Source organism: Puma concolor, chromosome D4, assembly GCF_028749965.1.
Source record: "Puma concolor isolate L17-30 chromosome D4, mPumCon1.1.hap2, whole genome shotgun sequence".
Classification (NCBI taxonomy): Eukaryota; Metazoa; Chordata; class Mammalia; order Carnivora; family Felidae; genus Puma; species Puma concolor.
Genome location: NC_141679.1, coordinates 90,729,807 through 90,743,366, shown reverse-complemented (window position 1 = coordinate 90,743,366; position 13,560 = coordinate 90,729,807). Strand labels below are relative to the sequence as shown.

General features: G+C 60.4%; 1 protein-coding gene and 1 long non-coding RNA gene across 9 annotated transcripts in view; one reads left to right on the top strand and one right to left on the bottom strand.

The window, feature by feature from the left end:
• NTNG2 (netrin G2) overlaps positions 1-10,794 on the bottom strand; it is a 67,548-nt gene extending 56,754 nt beyond the window's left edge. For 5 of the 8 annotated variants that reach the window (XM_086684358.1, XM_086684354.1, XM_086684355.1 and 2 more), the window contains exons 1-3: positions 10,638-10,793; positions 6,765-6,895; positions 5,826-6,525 (exon numbers count right to left, since the gene is read on the bottom strand). In XM_086684358.1, the coding sequence (XP_086540484.1) occupies positions 5,826-6,038 (213 nt within the window). In that variant the 5' untranslated portion in view covers positions 6,039-6,525; positions 6,765-6,895; positions 10,638-10,793. Of the gene's footprint in view, positions 1-5,825; positions 6,526-6,764; positions 6,896-7,794; positions 7,876-9,873; positions 9,970-10,637 lie in introns of those variants that run through there. The other 3 variants (XM_086684352.1, XM_086684351.1, XM_086684353.1) reach the window with 3 other exon arrangements.
• On the top strand, positions 6,821-8,130 carry LOC147575117 (uncharacterized). The gene is made up of 2 exons (XR_015243151.1): positions 6,821-7,281; positions 7,732-8,130. It is a non-coding gene; the product is annotated as an uncharacterized LOC147575117 (long non-coding RNA).
• Positions 10,795-13,560: the final 2,766 nt, after the last annotated feature.

Sequence of the window (13,560 nt, the reverse complement as noted above, 5' to 3'; positions counted from 1 at the left end):
CTGTCATCTATTTAAGCAAATCTGCTGCTGATGGAAAACAAATCAGAACCTGTTTCTGCATCATCTGCCGTTCCCTAGTTTCCTCTGCATTTGGTCCCTGCCTCATGGGCCATATGGACCCTGGCCAGGTCTGAGACCGGGGAGCCTGGGCCATGGGGCCGGGGGATGGGAACAGAGCTCTGCAGCCTGGGCCCGGGTCCCGGGGTGGCAAGGGGCTGTCCCGCTCCTTCAAGCCTGCCACGCTCCGTTCAGGCCCCACCCGTGGCCTCGCTCTGGCCTCTGCGTGCACACTGTTCCCCTGCTCCCCTCACACCCACCACACTCTTGCCCCGACCCCCACCCCCCCAGCACTAGGGGTCAGTTAGGATCCAGACAGAGGAGGGCTGAATCTCCTTCACTAAGTAGACATAGGGAAGCCTCGTTCTATCGATTCATCTGTCTAACAGCATAGCAACGCTGTGCCCTGCAGGTTTGCAGGGCGGGGGGAGCAGTTTACAGGGTCAGGGGAGTTGGGGGGCTTGGATGGGACAAGGAGGTGAAGCGGCTTGTCCCCTCCCAATCACCCACACCTCTCTCCTCCTATCACCTGGACCCTCCCTCTGTGTCCCTGCAACATGTCAACTCCCTAGCACTGGCCGTCGCCCCTCTGAATCCCAGACCACACGGGTGCCGACCCCCATCTCTGAAGTCCCACAGTGCACGCAAACTGTACCCCGCATTACGTGCCCGGCCGACAGCCCTGTCTTCTTTCTACTGTCACTCCTTTGTCTCTCCAGCTACATTCCAGGACGGAAAAGAAAACTCCTGTTTTGGAACATTTATTCTGTGCCAGGTGCCCTGCCGAGGTCTCTCCGTGCTGTGTCTCATCTCATTTGTCAGCCTTCCTCTGAGCCCCGGGGCTGGTGTCATCCCAGTGTTCAGATGGGAAAACTGAGGCTCAGGGCACAAGGGACTTATCCAAAGTCCCACAGTCCAGAGGGGGGGGACAACTGGAACTCACCTTTGCCCCTTCCCAAATCCCAAGTTCTCATCCACAGCGGGTGTAGCCTGCCTGTCTGTCCACCTGCCCATCCCCTGCCTCCCTGCACATGGGATTTGAGGCAGCTGCTCCTAATACACGCAAGGCAGGAGAAAAATGAAACTGTGTGGAAAATCAAGGGCAGAGAATGTAGAGTCGGAAAAGAAAGACGAGCCTGGGGAAGGCAGGGATGTGTAAACTGGAAAGTTCTAGAACTTCTGACACTCTTTGGAAAGGTGTCCCCTCCGGGCCCTTTCCCCTCCTCCCCCTGCGCTCCAGGTGCACTGCGCCCTACCCTCCATGGGGTGTCCGTTAAGGGGCAGGGAGCTTGCTCATGTGGGCGCTGACCTCACAGCGCGCTGCCCCCGGCCTGTCACTTGTCTGCTCCCCAGGAAGGAGGCTTCACTGGGCAACAAGATGTCATGCATGGAACTATTCTTGTCCCAAGCTGGGCCCTGCCTCAGGCGTTTCGACAGAATGAGCCACTTTAACTAAGGGTTGGGTGAAGCTCAGGTTCCAGACTCACTTTCTACCTAAGGACTGAGCCGTGCAGACCTCCTGGTGAGATCCGATCACAAATCCCACAGCCAGGGGCCCTGACGGAGAGAAGTGAGAGCTTTCGGGGCTTCCTGGCCCGATCAAAACCCTGGTCCTTCCTGTAAGACTCAGTTCTAATCTCCCCTCCTCTGAGAAGCCTTCCCGGATCGCACCGACCTCCCACTCCCCCAACCATTTTCCATTAAGCGCTTACCTAGCACTGACTGAGCCAAGAGGGAGGGCAGCGGTCCTTCGGGGCTCCCACCACATCAGAGTGTCTCCCCCACGCCTTGTTGGCCGTGTCTGTTGTGAATATCCGCAAGGTCTGCCGTGACCTCGTGTTGAGGGGAGCAGGGGGCTGGGGCACGCTCTTCTCTGTGGGTTAGGGGGCCAGGAACACAGCAGGGAAAGGAGGCCTGAACCAGGGGGCCAGTCGGCTCAGTGCTGCTGGCTGGGAATATTTCTTGAATACCCACGTCTGGCAGGAGGCGGGGCACCTATGACCTCGATTCTGCAGATGGAGTTCAATGTCACGGTGAGGTGGGGGCTAGAAGACTCAAGGATCCACCTGCCATCTGCCTTAATCAGCCCAGCAGTCCCCTTGGGTGGGGGGATAGGGCCACTGGCTCGGCATCTGGGTAAACTGAGGCAAGGAGACGGCAAAGCAGGTTCTGAGGGAGAAGTGTGCTCAGAGATACACCTTCGTGGCCCCTCGACCAAGCCAGAGTCTCCTTGGATAAAAAGTTGACTGTTCATCTGCTTCAAAACCAAGGGGATCAATGTTGGACTCGAGATAACATCGAAGCCCTGATACGAGAACAGAGCTCATACTCTTCAAGTGCGTCCGGATATTCTGAGGGAGGCATTTCCTTCTCCTAGGCAGTTGGGGGGGGGGGCAAGGCAGCCAAGATCACCCCCCCAATTACAGATGAGGAAACGGAGGTCAGGAGAGATTTACCCCCCGTCACCCTGCCCGAGAAAACAACAAGGCTGGGATGGGAGCTCGGGGCCTCAGACCCCAGGCCTGTGCCTCTAGACAGGAGACACGCAGCCTCTCTTTGGCAGCTTCCAGAGGGCCTCAGGGCTGTGAGCTCCCAGCTCCACCCCTCACTCCTGGGACCCCTGCATGCCAAGATCCCCCGGGGACATGAGCGGCGAGTCGAACCCACAACTGAGCAATTATGTCGAGCAGCCGTGTCTCAGACCGTACCCTGCATGCATCTGAATTGCCTGCATTGCTGGTTAAAATGTAGGTTCTGGCTCAGTTGGTCTGGGGCAGGGCCTGGGATTCTGCATTTTTAACAAGGTGAGTCCAAGGACTGCACGTTAGGTAGCAAGCGGGTATCTACAGAATTGCTTTAAACACTACCTGCCTGGTCTGTGGCCAGCAAAGTCTCTCTCTCTCTCTCTTTTTCTCTTTTCCCCACTGTCGCCCCTCCTCACCGTCTCTCTCCTGAGGCTCAAGGGTTGGCTTTTATCTCAGAGGCACAGGAAGAGAGTTTTGGAGCACTGAGGGGCCTGCTTCCCACACCCAACCTCTCCCGCCCCCTGGGCCCTCCAGCGTGGCCAGGCTGGCCCTCTCCGGCCGGGTCCCCCAGAATGGAGGGCAGACGGCTGTCTGTCCTCTCCCGCGGCCCTCATTGAAATTTTGCCCTTGCCCTCAGATCCTCTGTTGAGAGCTCATCCCTATTAATTCTCATTGTGCATTTAGAGCCAATAGGTTTTTATTTATTCATTTATCTTGGTCTTCTCCCCCCTCCCCTTCCTCACCAGGCTGGAATTTACAATTCAGTTCTCAGGTGGCCTTGCGGAAGGACGGAAGGACAGGAAGCCCGGCGGGAGGGAGGGTCTGCACACTGAACCCTGGAAAGGGCGGCTGCCTCTTGGCCCATCTTGCACCCTGGGGGTGCTCCAGGGCTCACACTCCAGTTGGCTGGATGCTGGGACAGGACCTGGGACCCACTGGGCGCTCGCAAGGCTAAAGGGGCAGTGGGGGGGCTGGCTACTGGTGGGGCGCCCCCTGGTGGTTCACATCACCTGCCGTGCCCAGAGCGGTTCAAGCTCCCCGGCCATGCCACATAGCCCTGCTGCCCAGAGACTAGAAATACGGGGCGTGGCGTCCTCAAGGCTGAACAGAGGAAAGAAAAGCCAGGGACACGGCTGAGGGCCTCCTAACAACAATAATAAATGCATAACACCTACTGCACATTGAGCACCTACTGTGTGCCAGCACAGTGCCCAGGGCTTGGCACGGCCAGGGCGCATCCCCTTGCCAGCCCTGTGACACCCAGACAGTATCACCTCTACTTTACAGGGGAGGAAACCGCAGCTCAGAGGGGCAGGCCGAGCCACCTAGTGGGTGAGCACAGGCCCTGGTTGCAGACCAGTTGCCTGCCCGCCTTCTAAACTGAGTGACCTTGCCAGGATTTAGGCAAACCTTTCTAATCCCTACAACAGGATTAGAACAGTCCCCCCACCCCCACCCCCGCCAGAGCATCCCGGAGATGATTAAATGAGACACACACAGGACCTGCTCAGGGGAAGCTGCACGGGGGGTTGAGTCCATCTGGACGGGACCCCCCGCTCCCTGCAGAAGCCAGCTCCCCCCACCACCCCCCCGCCTGCCCAGGCAGAGTCCCCATTCTTGTCGGCCGCACATTTGTAATCAAAGGCGGAGCAGGACGGCAGCCTGTAATGAAATATTTAAGTCCACCAGACAGCTGTGGAGACACCGAGGACCCAACTATGCGGGAGATGTTGAAGACGTTGTTCTTCCTCGTCTGTCTCCCCGGGAGAGAAGGAGAAGGGACACCGCCTGGGCTCAGGTGGGGCAGCGCTAGGATTGTGGGTCGGGGTGGGGGGTGACCACCCCACCATGGCAGCCGCACCGGGTCCCCCGTGTGAGGGTGCAGGCAGGGCCGAGAGTGTCCTGAGCCAGCTTTGGCCAGGAGAGGGCCTCAGACTTGCATTTGATGGTCACCTCCACCCCTCAAGCCCTTGACCGGAAGCTGGTCCAATGAATTATGATTTAGCTGCCCTGTCCCACACCCTTCCCCCCAGTACATTAGGGCAATGATTAATATTTAAGAGAAGAAATACACTCGAGACTCTAATAGGAGAGACAGAGGTTGACTCTGTTCAGGCAGTGAGTGGAGAAGTGTTCACAGGAGCTGGGGGGGGGGGGGGTTGCCGGCCTAATGCACAGGCTCAGAACTGGGCTCCGCTGCCCGTCGACCTGACCTTCAGGAGCCGACCGCCTTGCTCACCCCTGAGCCAGCGAAGCCCTGGGATCCCCAGTGCAGTGACCCCCATGGACTATCCAGTTTCTGCCCCCAGCCCTGTGCTGCCTTCTTCCCTCCGTCCCCCGCTGGCTCCCTTGGCCCAGCCACCATCCACAGTGACAGACTCACGACGGACTGCTGACTGTCCAAGTGGAAACCTACCTTCCCAGGCTGACTGCCCTGTGATAGGAACAAAACTCCCTGCGGGACAAAGGCGTCCCCAGGAGCCCGGGGGGGGGCGGTGCCTGCTCAGTCCAGCCATAGGCCCCAGAGGCTCCCTCAAGGACACCCCAAAGATGACAACGAGCCTCTCCTGTTAGCTCCCACAGCCTGGATGCCCAGCGCGGGGCTGGGGAGGGGGCTCCGCAGAGCTGCCCAGCGGGAAGGCCCCTCTCGGCAGGCAGTTTAGCTCAGTGGCTTTGGAGCCAAACACAGGAGTCCCAGCTCCAGGACTTCCTGGTGCGTGACTCCGGGCCTCAGTTTCTCCATCCGTCCAACAGGAAGGACAACCGCTAACGTCTGGGGGGCACTTGCTCTGGGCCAGGCACTTCACGTGGGACGAATTAGCTCCCTTACTCCTACGATGCCCATCTGATAGACAATGGAACAGAGGCCCAGACATGTCACCCCCCAGAACTCCTCCTTTATACGACACGGGGTCCGCCTGGCGGAGCTGAGGGGAGGACTTGGGTGTGAAGCTGTCAGCCCACACACGAGGAGCTCCCACAGATGACCCCCCGCTATTACGGAAACGATCCAGTGGTCAGTGGGCCAAGAATGTGCCCGCCCCAGAGAACGAGGTCACGTGACCTCAGAGCCCCGGGGCGGGGGGGGGGGGGGCGGCCTTTGCTTTGGCACTTTTCCAACATGGGACAGCCATCCGGTGCCCATCAGCCTTGCATCTGGGCCCCCCATCGTGCTCACCCATCACAAGAGTCTGTCCCAGACCCCCTTCCACTCGGCCTGAGCGAAGCAGTGGGCTGACTTACGTGGGAGCAGAATCTCTCAGGGGGGTCTCCACACGTGATGCCTGAGGGTTCCACCTTCACCTTGACGTAGTCCTTTAGCCGCATCACCTTGGGCTGGCAGGCATAGAACTCCCAGGTGGGGCCCTCATCCGTGGTCACCCAGGATTTGCAGATGTCGTAGTCCCCAGAGGCCAGTGGGAGGCAGTGCAGGAACAGAGCCAGCAGGGGCAGCATGGCTGAGCAGTCTGCAGGGGCGTGGCCCGGACGGGCGCTGGAGAGGCAGCGACTGGGTCAGGCGGGACTCTCGGCCTCAGCATGGAAGGGCCACATCTGCCAGGCAGTGGTGGCTGGATGACCCGGGGACTCGAGCACCGACTGCCGGGTCGCAAAGGGCGAGGAACCTGTTTCTTCCCGAAGGCCGATGCGGAAAACCCAGAGCCGGCGTTTCTCAGACTGCTGATGGGCAGATCAAAAAGTTGCCCATAACTTGGCGTCCTCCTAACCTTGGCATTACACCTCTCCCGGAGGTGAATCTGATCAAATCAGGCAGGCTCTCAAATTGTGACAGCGGATGGAAATGGGATAGGGAGCAAATCCGCAGGGATCCGGCATGAGGCGGGATCAGATTGCTTCTAATTTTTGTCCCTCCAATCAATCCAGGTTCTTTAAAGGACCCTTAATGTGTGATGGGCTCAGCACAACCGCAAAACAACCCTCCGGCCTGCGTTGTAAAGATAAAATAAAAATCAGGAGGTGTACGTGTTAGCTGGAAAGATGTTCCCTCTGTGGGACCGGACTGGCATCTCAGACCAATAAAAGAGATTTCTCTTCACATGGGCTTAAAGTGACACCAATGGTGTGGCTGGACTACGGCATAAAAAAGTGACCGAGGTTTTAACTGGGGAGCAGCTTATGTGGCTCTGCTTTGTGGGGGACGGGCACTAATGGGGGCCAGCTGACCTTGGCTGGTAGCCATCGGCAACTTATTATGAAGTTTCTCACACTTCCGCTCTCAATGCATCCAGGTACCCGGGGCTGGCTTGTCTTTCATTGTTAAGAGGGGAGGAGAGAGAGCTCATTAGCAACAACACCTGCAACAAATTAAAAAGAGAGAGGGTGGGGGGAAAAAAGACGTGTAAGAACAAAAGCTCTCTGGCAAAATGTGCAAAAAATGAGGCTGCATTAGCGAGGTCTCCTGAGAAAAGTAGGTTATTTTTATTAACATCAGAGCCGCGCATTTGGAGATTGGGCACGTAGTCAACGAGGTGATTTGGTTTTTTCCCCTCCTTTCCGGGAGCCGTTAGGTCAGCAGAAGGGCCCCCCCGCTTCGGGGTCACCAACTTTCCAAAAGGTCCTCGGAAGTCAAGATTGAGTGACCGCGACCGACAAGTCAAAGGTCAGAGTCGTCACCCTGCGTGCAGACGAGTCTGTACGTACAGGTACGGATGAACACAGAGTTCCGTGTGTGGACCCACAGGTAAGAACCAGGAGCGGATAAATCTCTTTCCAAATTCTGAAACGGTGAATTTCATTTGCAACGCTAAGATACCAGGGACATTGAAGACTTCCACAGAAGTGACAGTGGTTTGTCATAATAGGTTTTCTGATCAAGGCCAAAATTCTGCAATAATCCTTAGAGGGTGTGCCCATAAATGAGTCACCATTATGATTATTGCTCTGCTATTTTAAGCTACTGATAATGATTTAAGAGCCCAAAGAGCTATAACTAAGACAAATGTTACATTGTAGAAAACATGACTCCACTAATGTGGTGCGTTCCCAGACACTTGATACATTACCAGGAGAATTTGAGTCCAGCCAGTGTGGGATCCTAGCCAAAAATACTAGCCAATAGGGCAAAGGTTATGGAATGAGTCACAGCAGAAGCGCCCGCATTATTAATTATTCTGGTTATTGTTCTACCTAGGATTATCGCGTCTAAATCCCCAAACTGCTCGGGCATCCGTGCTAACCTCAGCCTGATTCTCACCTGACATCCTCACGGAAGGTCTCTGAAGAGTTAATCACTTTTCCATGAAACCCCGTCCTCGGCCCAGACACAAACACACACCTGCCAGAAATGACAAACCGGGGAAGTGGACATTGTCCAGAGAGGGCTGGTGGCTCACCTGGGCTCCCGGCAGAAGCCCTCAGCCAGTGTCCCCACGCTCCTGGTGGGGGGGGGGGGGGACTCATAAATCTGCATTAAGGCGGCCCCTGCCCCTGTCTCTGGCTGAAGGGCTCTTGATGGAGATGAATAAGGAGCCCAGGGGGACCACGTTCTCACCGCTCACCTCTGGCTGTTTAAAGAGAAACCTGTTATAGAGCCTGCCTGGCCTTGAATGCGCTCCTTGCTAGAAACTCTCAGAAAGAACCCGCCTGGCGACTATTTTTACAACCTGAGAAAATGTAGTAAAAATAAAATAGCGCGGCCGGCAAAGGTTTGGATGCCTCTACCCAAGCTTCGTGCTGCCCAGAAAACAGCACGTCCCTAATTAATTCTTCCAGCCGCGGACTCCCAACTGTTCACTAAACAGGTAGGGAGCTCCCGGCGGCCGGCGACACCCCCTCGGGGGCGCTGGCTGCGGGCTTCCTTGATCTGCAGGGCCAGCGGCGGCGGCGGCGCAGGGCTCCGGCTGCGCGGGGAGGCAGCGAGGCCCGGGAGGCCGGGAGGCCACGGAGAGGGAAGCTCAGAGCCCCTCGAAAATCTATTCACCGCTTGGCAGTTCGGCTGGTTTAAGCGCGGCGCGTTCCCTGCAAAGTGGGGTGCTGGTGGAGAGCCAAGGACAACCAAATCTGCTGGGGGTGGGGTAACAAATGTGTTTACAACCAGTCAATCAACTGAGCGTTGCTGGTATTATAGGGGGAACTGTGAGCTCAGCGGGCGCACATTACAGCCGGCTTTTGCCAAAAGTGGGGGGGGGGGGGAAGGAGGGGGGTTGGAGAGAAGCAAGAGTCTCCGGGAAAACGAGGCGGAAAGCAGGGAGTGCGAAGCCAGCAGGGAAATTTCAGAGTAAGAGGTTGTATCCCGGTGGGTCGTTTTCTCCTTGGAAAATAAATCTTCACCTGATATTATTAAGAAACTGCAGCTCCCAGAAACAAATAGAATCAATGCGCTTTATTTTCTTTTAAGAGTCCTCAGGAACCGAGGTGGGGGTGGGGGGCTGATAGCCAGGGTATTAAAACCCGAAAATTAGATTTTGCCAGGATTTCTGAACTCCGATTTCTCTGTCTTATTGAATTAGCGCCTCTCGGAGCTGGCTGGGCTCGGAGCAGGCTCCTCCCCGAGTTGCCGGCTGCGCCCTCGCCTCTTGGGAAACTTGGCGCTGTGGGCGCGGGGGTCCCCTGGGGGGCACTGGAGGAGGCGGTTCCGGGGGGGGGGGGGCGTTGCCCACCTTGAAGCTTCCTCTCCCTTCCAAGCGGGGGGGGGGGGGCAGCGGGGCGGAGTGAAATCTGCCTTCCCGGGGGTGGGGGGTGCCCGAGGGCTAGGAAGGAAGGGGGAGCCCGCTGCGGCCAGGTCACCTTCTCGCCCTCCACCCCCGGGGCCGGGGCCTGGAGGTGTTCCGAGCTCCAGCAGCTAAGCCGCCCCGGGCGCCCCCCAGCCCCGGGACGGGGGCCGGCTCCGGCTCCCCGCGCCCCCCCCCCCCCCACGGCCTCCCGGCGGCCGGGAAGCCCCGAAAAGTTGAGGGCTGGGGAGTGGGGGCGCGAGAAGGGGGCCTCGGCTGCGCGGGGGCGGGGTCCGTCCCGGCGGACCGAGGGGTCGGCCGGGGCGCAGTCCGAGCTCCGGGTGGGCTGCAGGAGGCGTGCTTCGCGTAGGGGCGTGCCTCGCAGTCCCGCAGCTGCGGTTCGTCTTTCCGAAGTTGAGTGCGGGCCCCGGGCGCGATTAACACGCACGCCTTGTAATGAAGGCCGGGCGGGCGCGGAGGGTGTGCCCCCCTCAGTGGGCACCGCCTCCCTCGATCAGGAGCTGCCGAGCAGAGCGCCCGGGGAGCGGTGGCCCCCTGACTCCCGGCGCCGCTTCCAGCAGCGCCCCTGCCTCCGCCGCCCCCCGCCCGCGCGGGCAACTTACTCGGAGCCGGCGGACCCCGCGAGCCCGCGGTCCTCGTCCCGCCTTCCCGCTGCCTCTTCTCCCCGGGTCTGCGGGCCGCCCGGCCCGAGGTTCCGCTCCGCACGTCCGCGAGCCGCTCCGCGCGCACCCCCCGCCCCCGTTAGCCCACCCCTCCACCGCACCGAGAGAAGTTTCCAGCCTGGCTGCCCGAGAGTTTGTCTGGGCAACTCGCACAGACCCCGTTTCCGGAGAGCTGGGAAGGGGGGGTGCCGAGGACCGTGGCGGGGAAGTCGGGGTGGAGGCGACGCGCGCGAGAAGGGTTAACCTCCTTTCCACAAACACATGCAGGCGTTCTTGCCACATCTAGCCCCGGCGCACACGCGCGCGCGCGCGCACACACACACACACACACACACACACACACACACACACACTCACACTCGCACGCACGATGCCAAAAGACCCTGGTAGGAAAAAGCCAGCCGGAAAGACGAGCTTTTCCTTTAAGACGCTGCCACAAAGGCACACTCACACGCCCCTCTCGGGCGACGCCAGCCCTCCGCTCGTAGCAACAGCCACCGGATAACTTTTGCATCCGAGCCTTTGCTGGGCCGCTTTAAGTGGCTCCCGGGCCCCGGGAAAGGCTGCATGGTCCCCCAAGCCCTTTAAAAATGAAACCAGGCTGGCGAAGCTGCAGCCGCTGGTCCCCCCCCCCGCCCCCCCCTCCCTCCCCCGCCCCCCCCCCCCCCACCGCGCGCCCGCCGGGCTCTCCCCGCCCGCCTTACCCCCGCTCCGAGCCGCTTCCCGGCGCGCAGACCCGGGAGGCCGAGGACCGCCGCCCGCGGGCGCTCCGCCTGCCCTGGCCGGCGCTGGGTGGGGGCGCGCGGGCCGGAGGGCTGCGAGCCGCTGCTCCTCGCCGCGCGCCGCTCCCGCCGCCGCCGCCGCCGCCGCGGCCGTCAGATCGGGGCTGGGGAGCCCTCCGGCCGCCGGGGGGGCCGCCCGCAGCCGTCCCGGAGACGCGGGCCGGGGGAGGGGGCCGCCCGCGCCGCCCGCATCGCCCGCCCCGGCCGAGCGGGAGGTCGCCTCTAACAAGTGCAAACTTTTGGGGCCCCCTGGGCGGCTCGGAGAGGACCGGCGCGCGGGCACCGGGCGGCCCCCGGCCCGGGTGGGCTTCGCGGCTGGTCGTCGGGGCGCCGGGGCATATCCCCCCGGCGGCGGCGGCGGCGGCGGCGCGGGCCAGATGGCGGGGCGCTTCACCGCCCCCCTGCGCTCCGCTCCAAGTTAATGCCGAGGCTAAATCCTCTTGCCATCCCTCACGATCACCATCGGGGCTTTTATCTCTGGGTCTGATCCGGGCTGCGTAACTTCCTCTGTGTGGCTTTAACACACCATCCCACCACGGAGCAACGGTCTTCTTAAAGGTGCAGGAAGGAAATACTGCGAGGCTCGGGGGACGCGCCACGGCCCGGGGAGGGGCGCCGCCAGCAGGGGCGGCCCGGCGGGCCCGCGGCCAGGGTGGCCCCAGCGGGCGGGCGGCCGCGGGAGCGAGCCTGCTCTGGGGGGTCGCTGCCTAAACATCTCCTCCGGGCTCGGGGGCCGGCGGGTCGCGGCGCGCAGAGCGCATCCTCGGGCCGGCCCGGGTCAGGCGCCGCGGGGCTGCAGCTTCCTGTTCCCAAACCCAGGGGCCTGCCGGGGTGCCGGCGCCCAGGGGTGTGGGGGCTGCCCCATCGGCACCAGGGAGGGGGCCAAGTGAGTCAGTCCACCCGCCCCCAACAGCCAAGGGCTCAAGGCTGCTGCTCTGACTTCCTCTGTAAAGCGCCGCCACCCAGAAGGCCCCAAGCAGTGGGTAAAAGGGTGGGTGGGTGGATTTGGGGAACTGGGGAGGGGGAGCGATCCGAGCGCACAACCAGAGCCTGAATACCAGCTGACACATCGCCGCCTCCACCCTGATGGGCCCTGCTTTTGATGAAGCCAAGCCAGCTCCGGAGGGAGTGCGGAGTAGGGGGGCAGGAGGGGCCTCACTCCTGGCAAGCCCCGGGGAGGGAGGGGGGAAGAGGTGGGGGGAGGACTCCGGCAGGGGCCTAGGGCAGAGGCCAAGGTGCTGGCAACACTGGGCAGCCCTGGGCCCTTCCACCCCCTGGAGGTTTCCGGCCAGGCCCTCTCCCAGGGCTGTGCGGAGAGGCGCCTCCACCTTTCGGGGGAGGGGGGGGTCGTGTGGTTTTCAGGTGCTCCTGGCCTCCTCCGAGGTGGGTTCTCACTGCAATGCTCAAGCAGCCAGCCCTGTCATTTGGACGCATCCAGAACAAAGAGCCTGAGGACGAGAGAGGGAGAGGGACTGGTCCAAGGTCACAGAGGGTGTCAGGACCAGGAGCAAGATGTAGCACCTCAGTGCCCCACCCCTCTGCCGCCTCTTAACCTCCACCTTAACCCTTCCCCGCTCACGGTTTCCCCCTTCGCTTGCAGAGGGGCTGTACTGCTGAATAACATTTCGGCTATTGTCACAAAGCAGGCAGATGATGCAGAATTAAAGACTGTCATCTGCTTTAATAATAATAACAGTAACAATAATTTAGCATTTATTGAACACCTGTTTTATGCCAGGCTTCGTGCAAACCGGTCCGTGCGTATCAGCCGCTGATCCTTCCCAACAGACCCGTGACTTAACTCCTATTAGCAAAGTCCCGAGTTACAGACGAAGCTTAGAGATGGGGAGTCGTTTGCCCAAGGTCACACAGCTAAGGAAGACTGTGGCCTGGGAGGCAGGGCTCTCTGGCCCCCGGGGGGTACTCTGCCACCGCCTGGCTTACTGGTGAACTTGGGGCGCAGCACAGTTTGCCCCTGGACCTCAGTTTCCCCATTTGCGAGATGCGAATCCTTCCTTTTCCAGGGAGGGGTCAGAACAAGGCCGCCAAGTGCCTGCTCATATACTTGCTCCCGGATCCCCCTCGCTGGAGAGGGGCTCACCCCCGCAGAGACGTCCAGGAGAGCAGATCCACGCCAGCCCCTGGTTAGCCTGCGCCCTGGCTTCAAAGCATCCAGCAGGAGAAAGCTCCTCAGAGGAGGAGAACAGATCTCAGCGATTTGATTTCTAAGCACCAGGCCTCCAGGCAGCAGCAAAGGGCACAGCGTGGGGCTTGTGTGCAGGCAGGGTGAGTGATGACCCCGGTCGGCCCTCAGCCTGCTGTCGCCCCCAGGCAGGGCCATCAATTACAGGGGAAACACCCTACTCCTCCATCATCGCGACACTGTCGGGAACAGCCAACAAGATGTGGAGGAAGATGCTTCTCATTTGTGGCTCATCTAAACACAGTGGGGGGACCCGGGGTGCATCCTCCCGATTATCCCCCCATTCCAGGGTTTCAGTGACCCCTATGCAAAGCTCTGCGCCCCTGGGAACAATGTTTAAAACCCCTCTCCAGCCCTCCTCTCCCCAGGGCTTCCTGCCTCTCCCACAAGCTGATGCGAGCAGACTTTTTCAGGGACCCATCTGGAAAAGTGTCTTCTGGTCTCCCCACTTCCAGACCCTGGAAATTATGGGATGGCAGAAAGAAGCAATGCCCGGAGTCAGGGTAGCGGGCTTTCCTCTGTTCAGCCCCTAACTGGGTGGGTGGCCCGGGGTCATCATTTTCCCTGCTTTGAGCCTCAGTTTCTCCATCTGCAGCACCCAGAGGATTTGCCCCGGAAGGTGGTCCCTTTGCGATGGTCCTG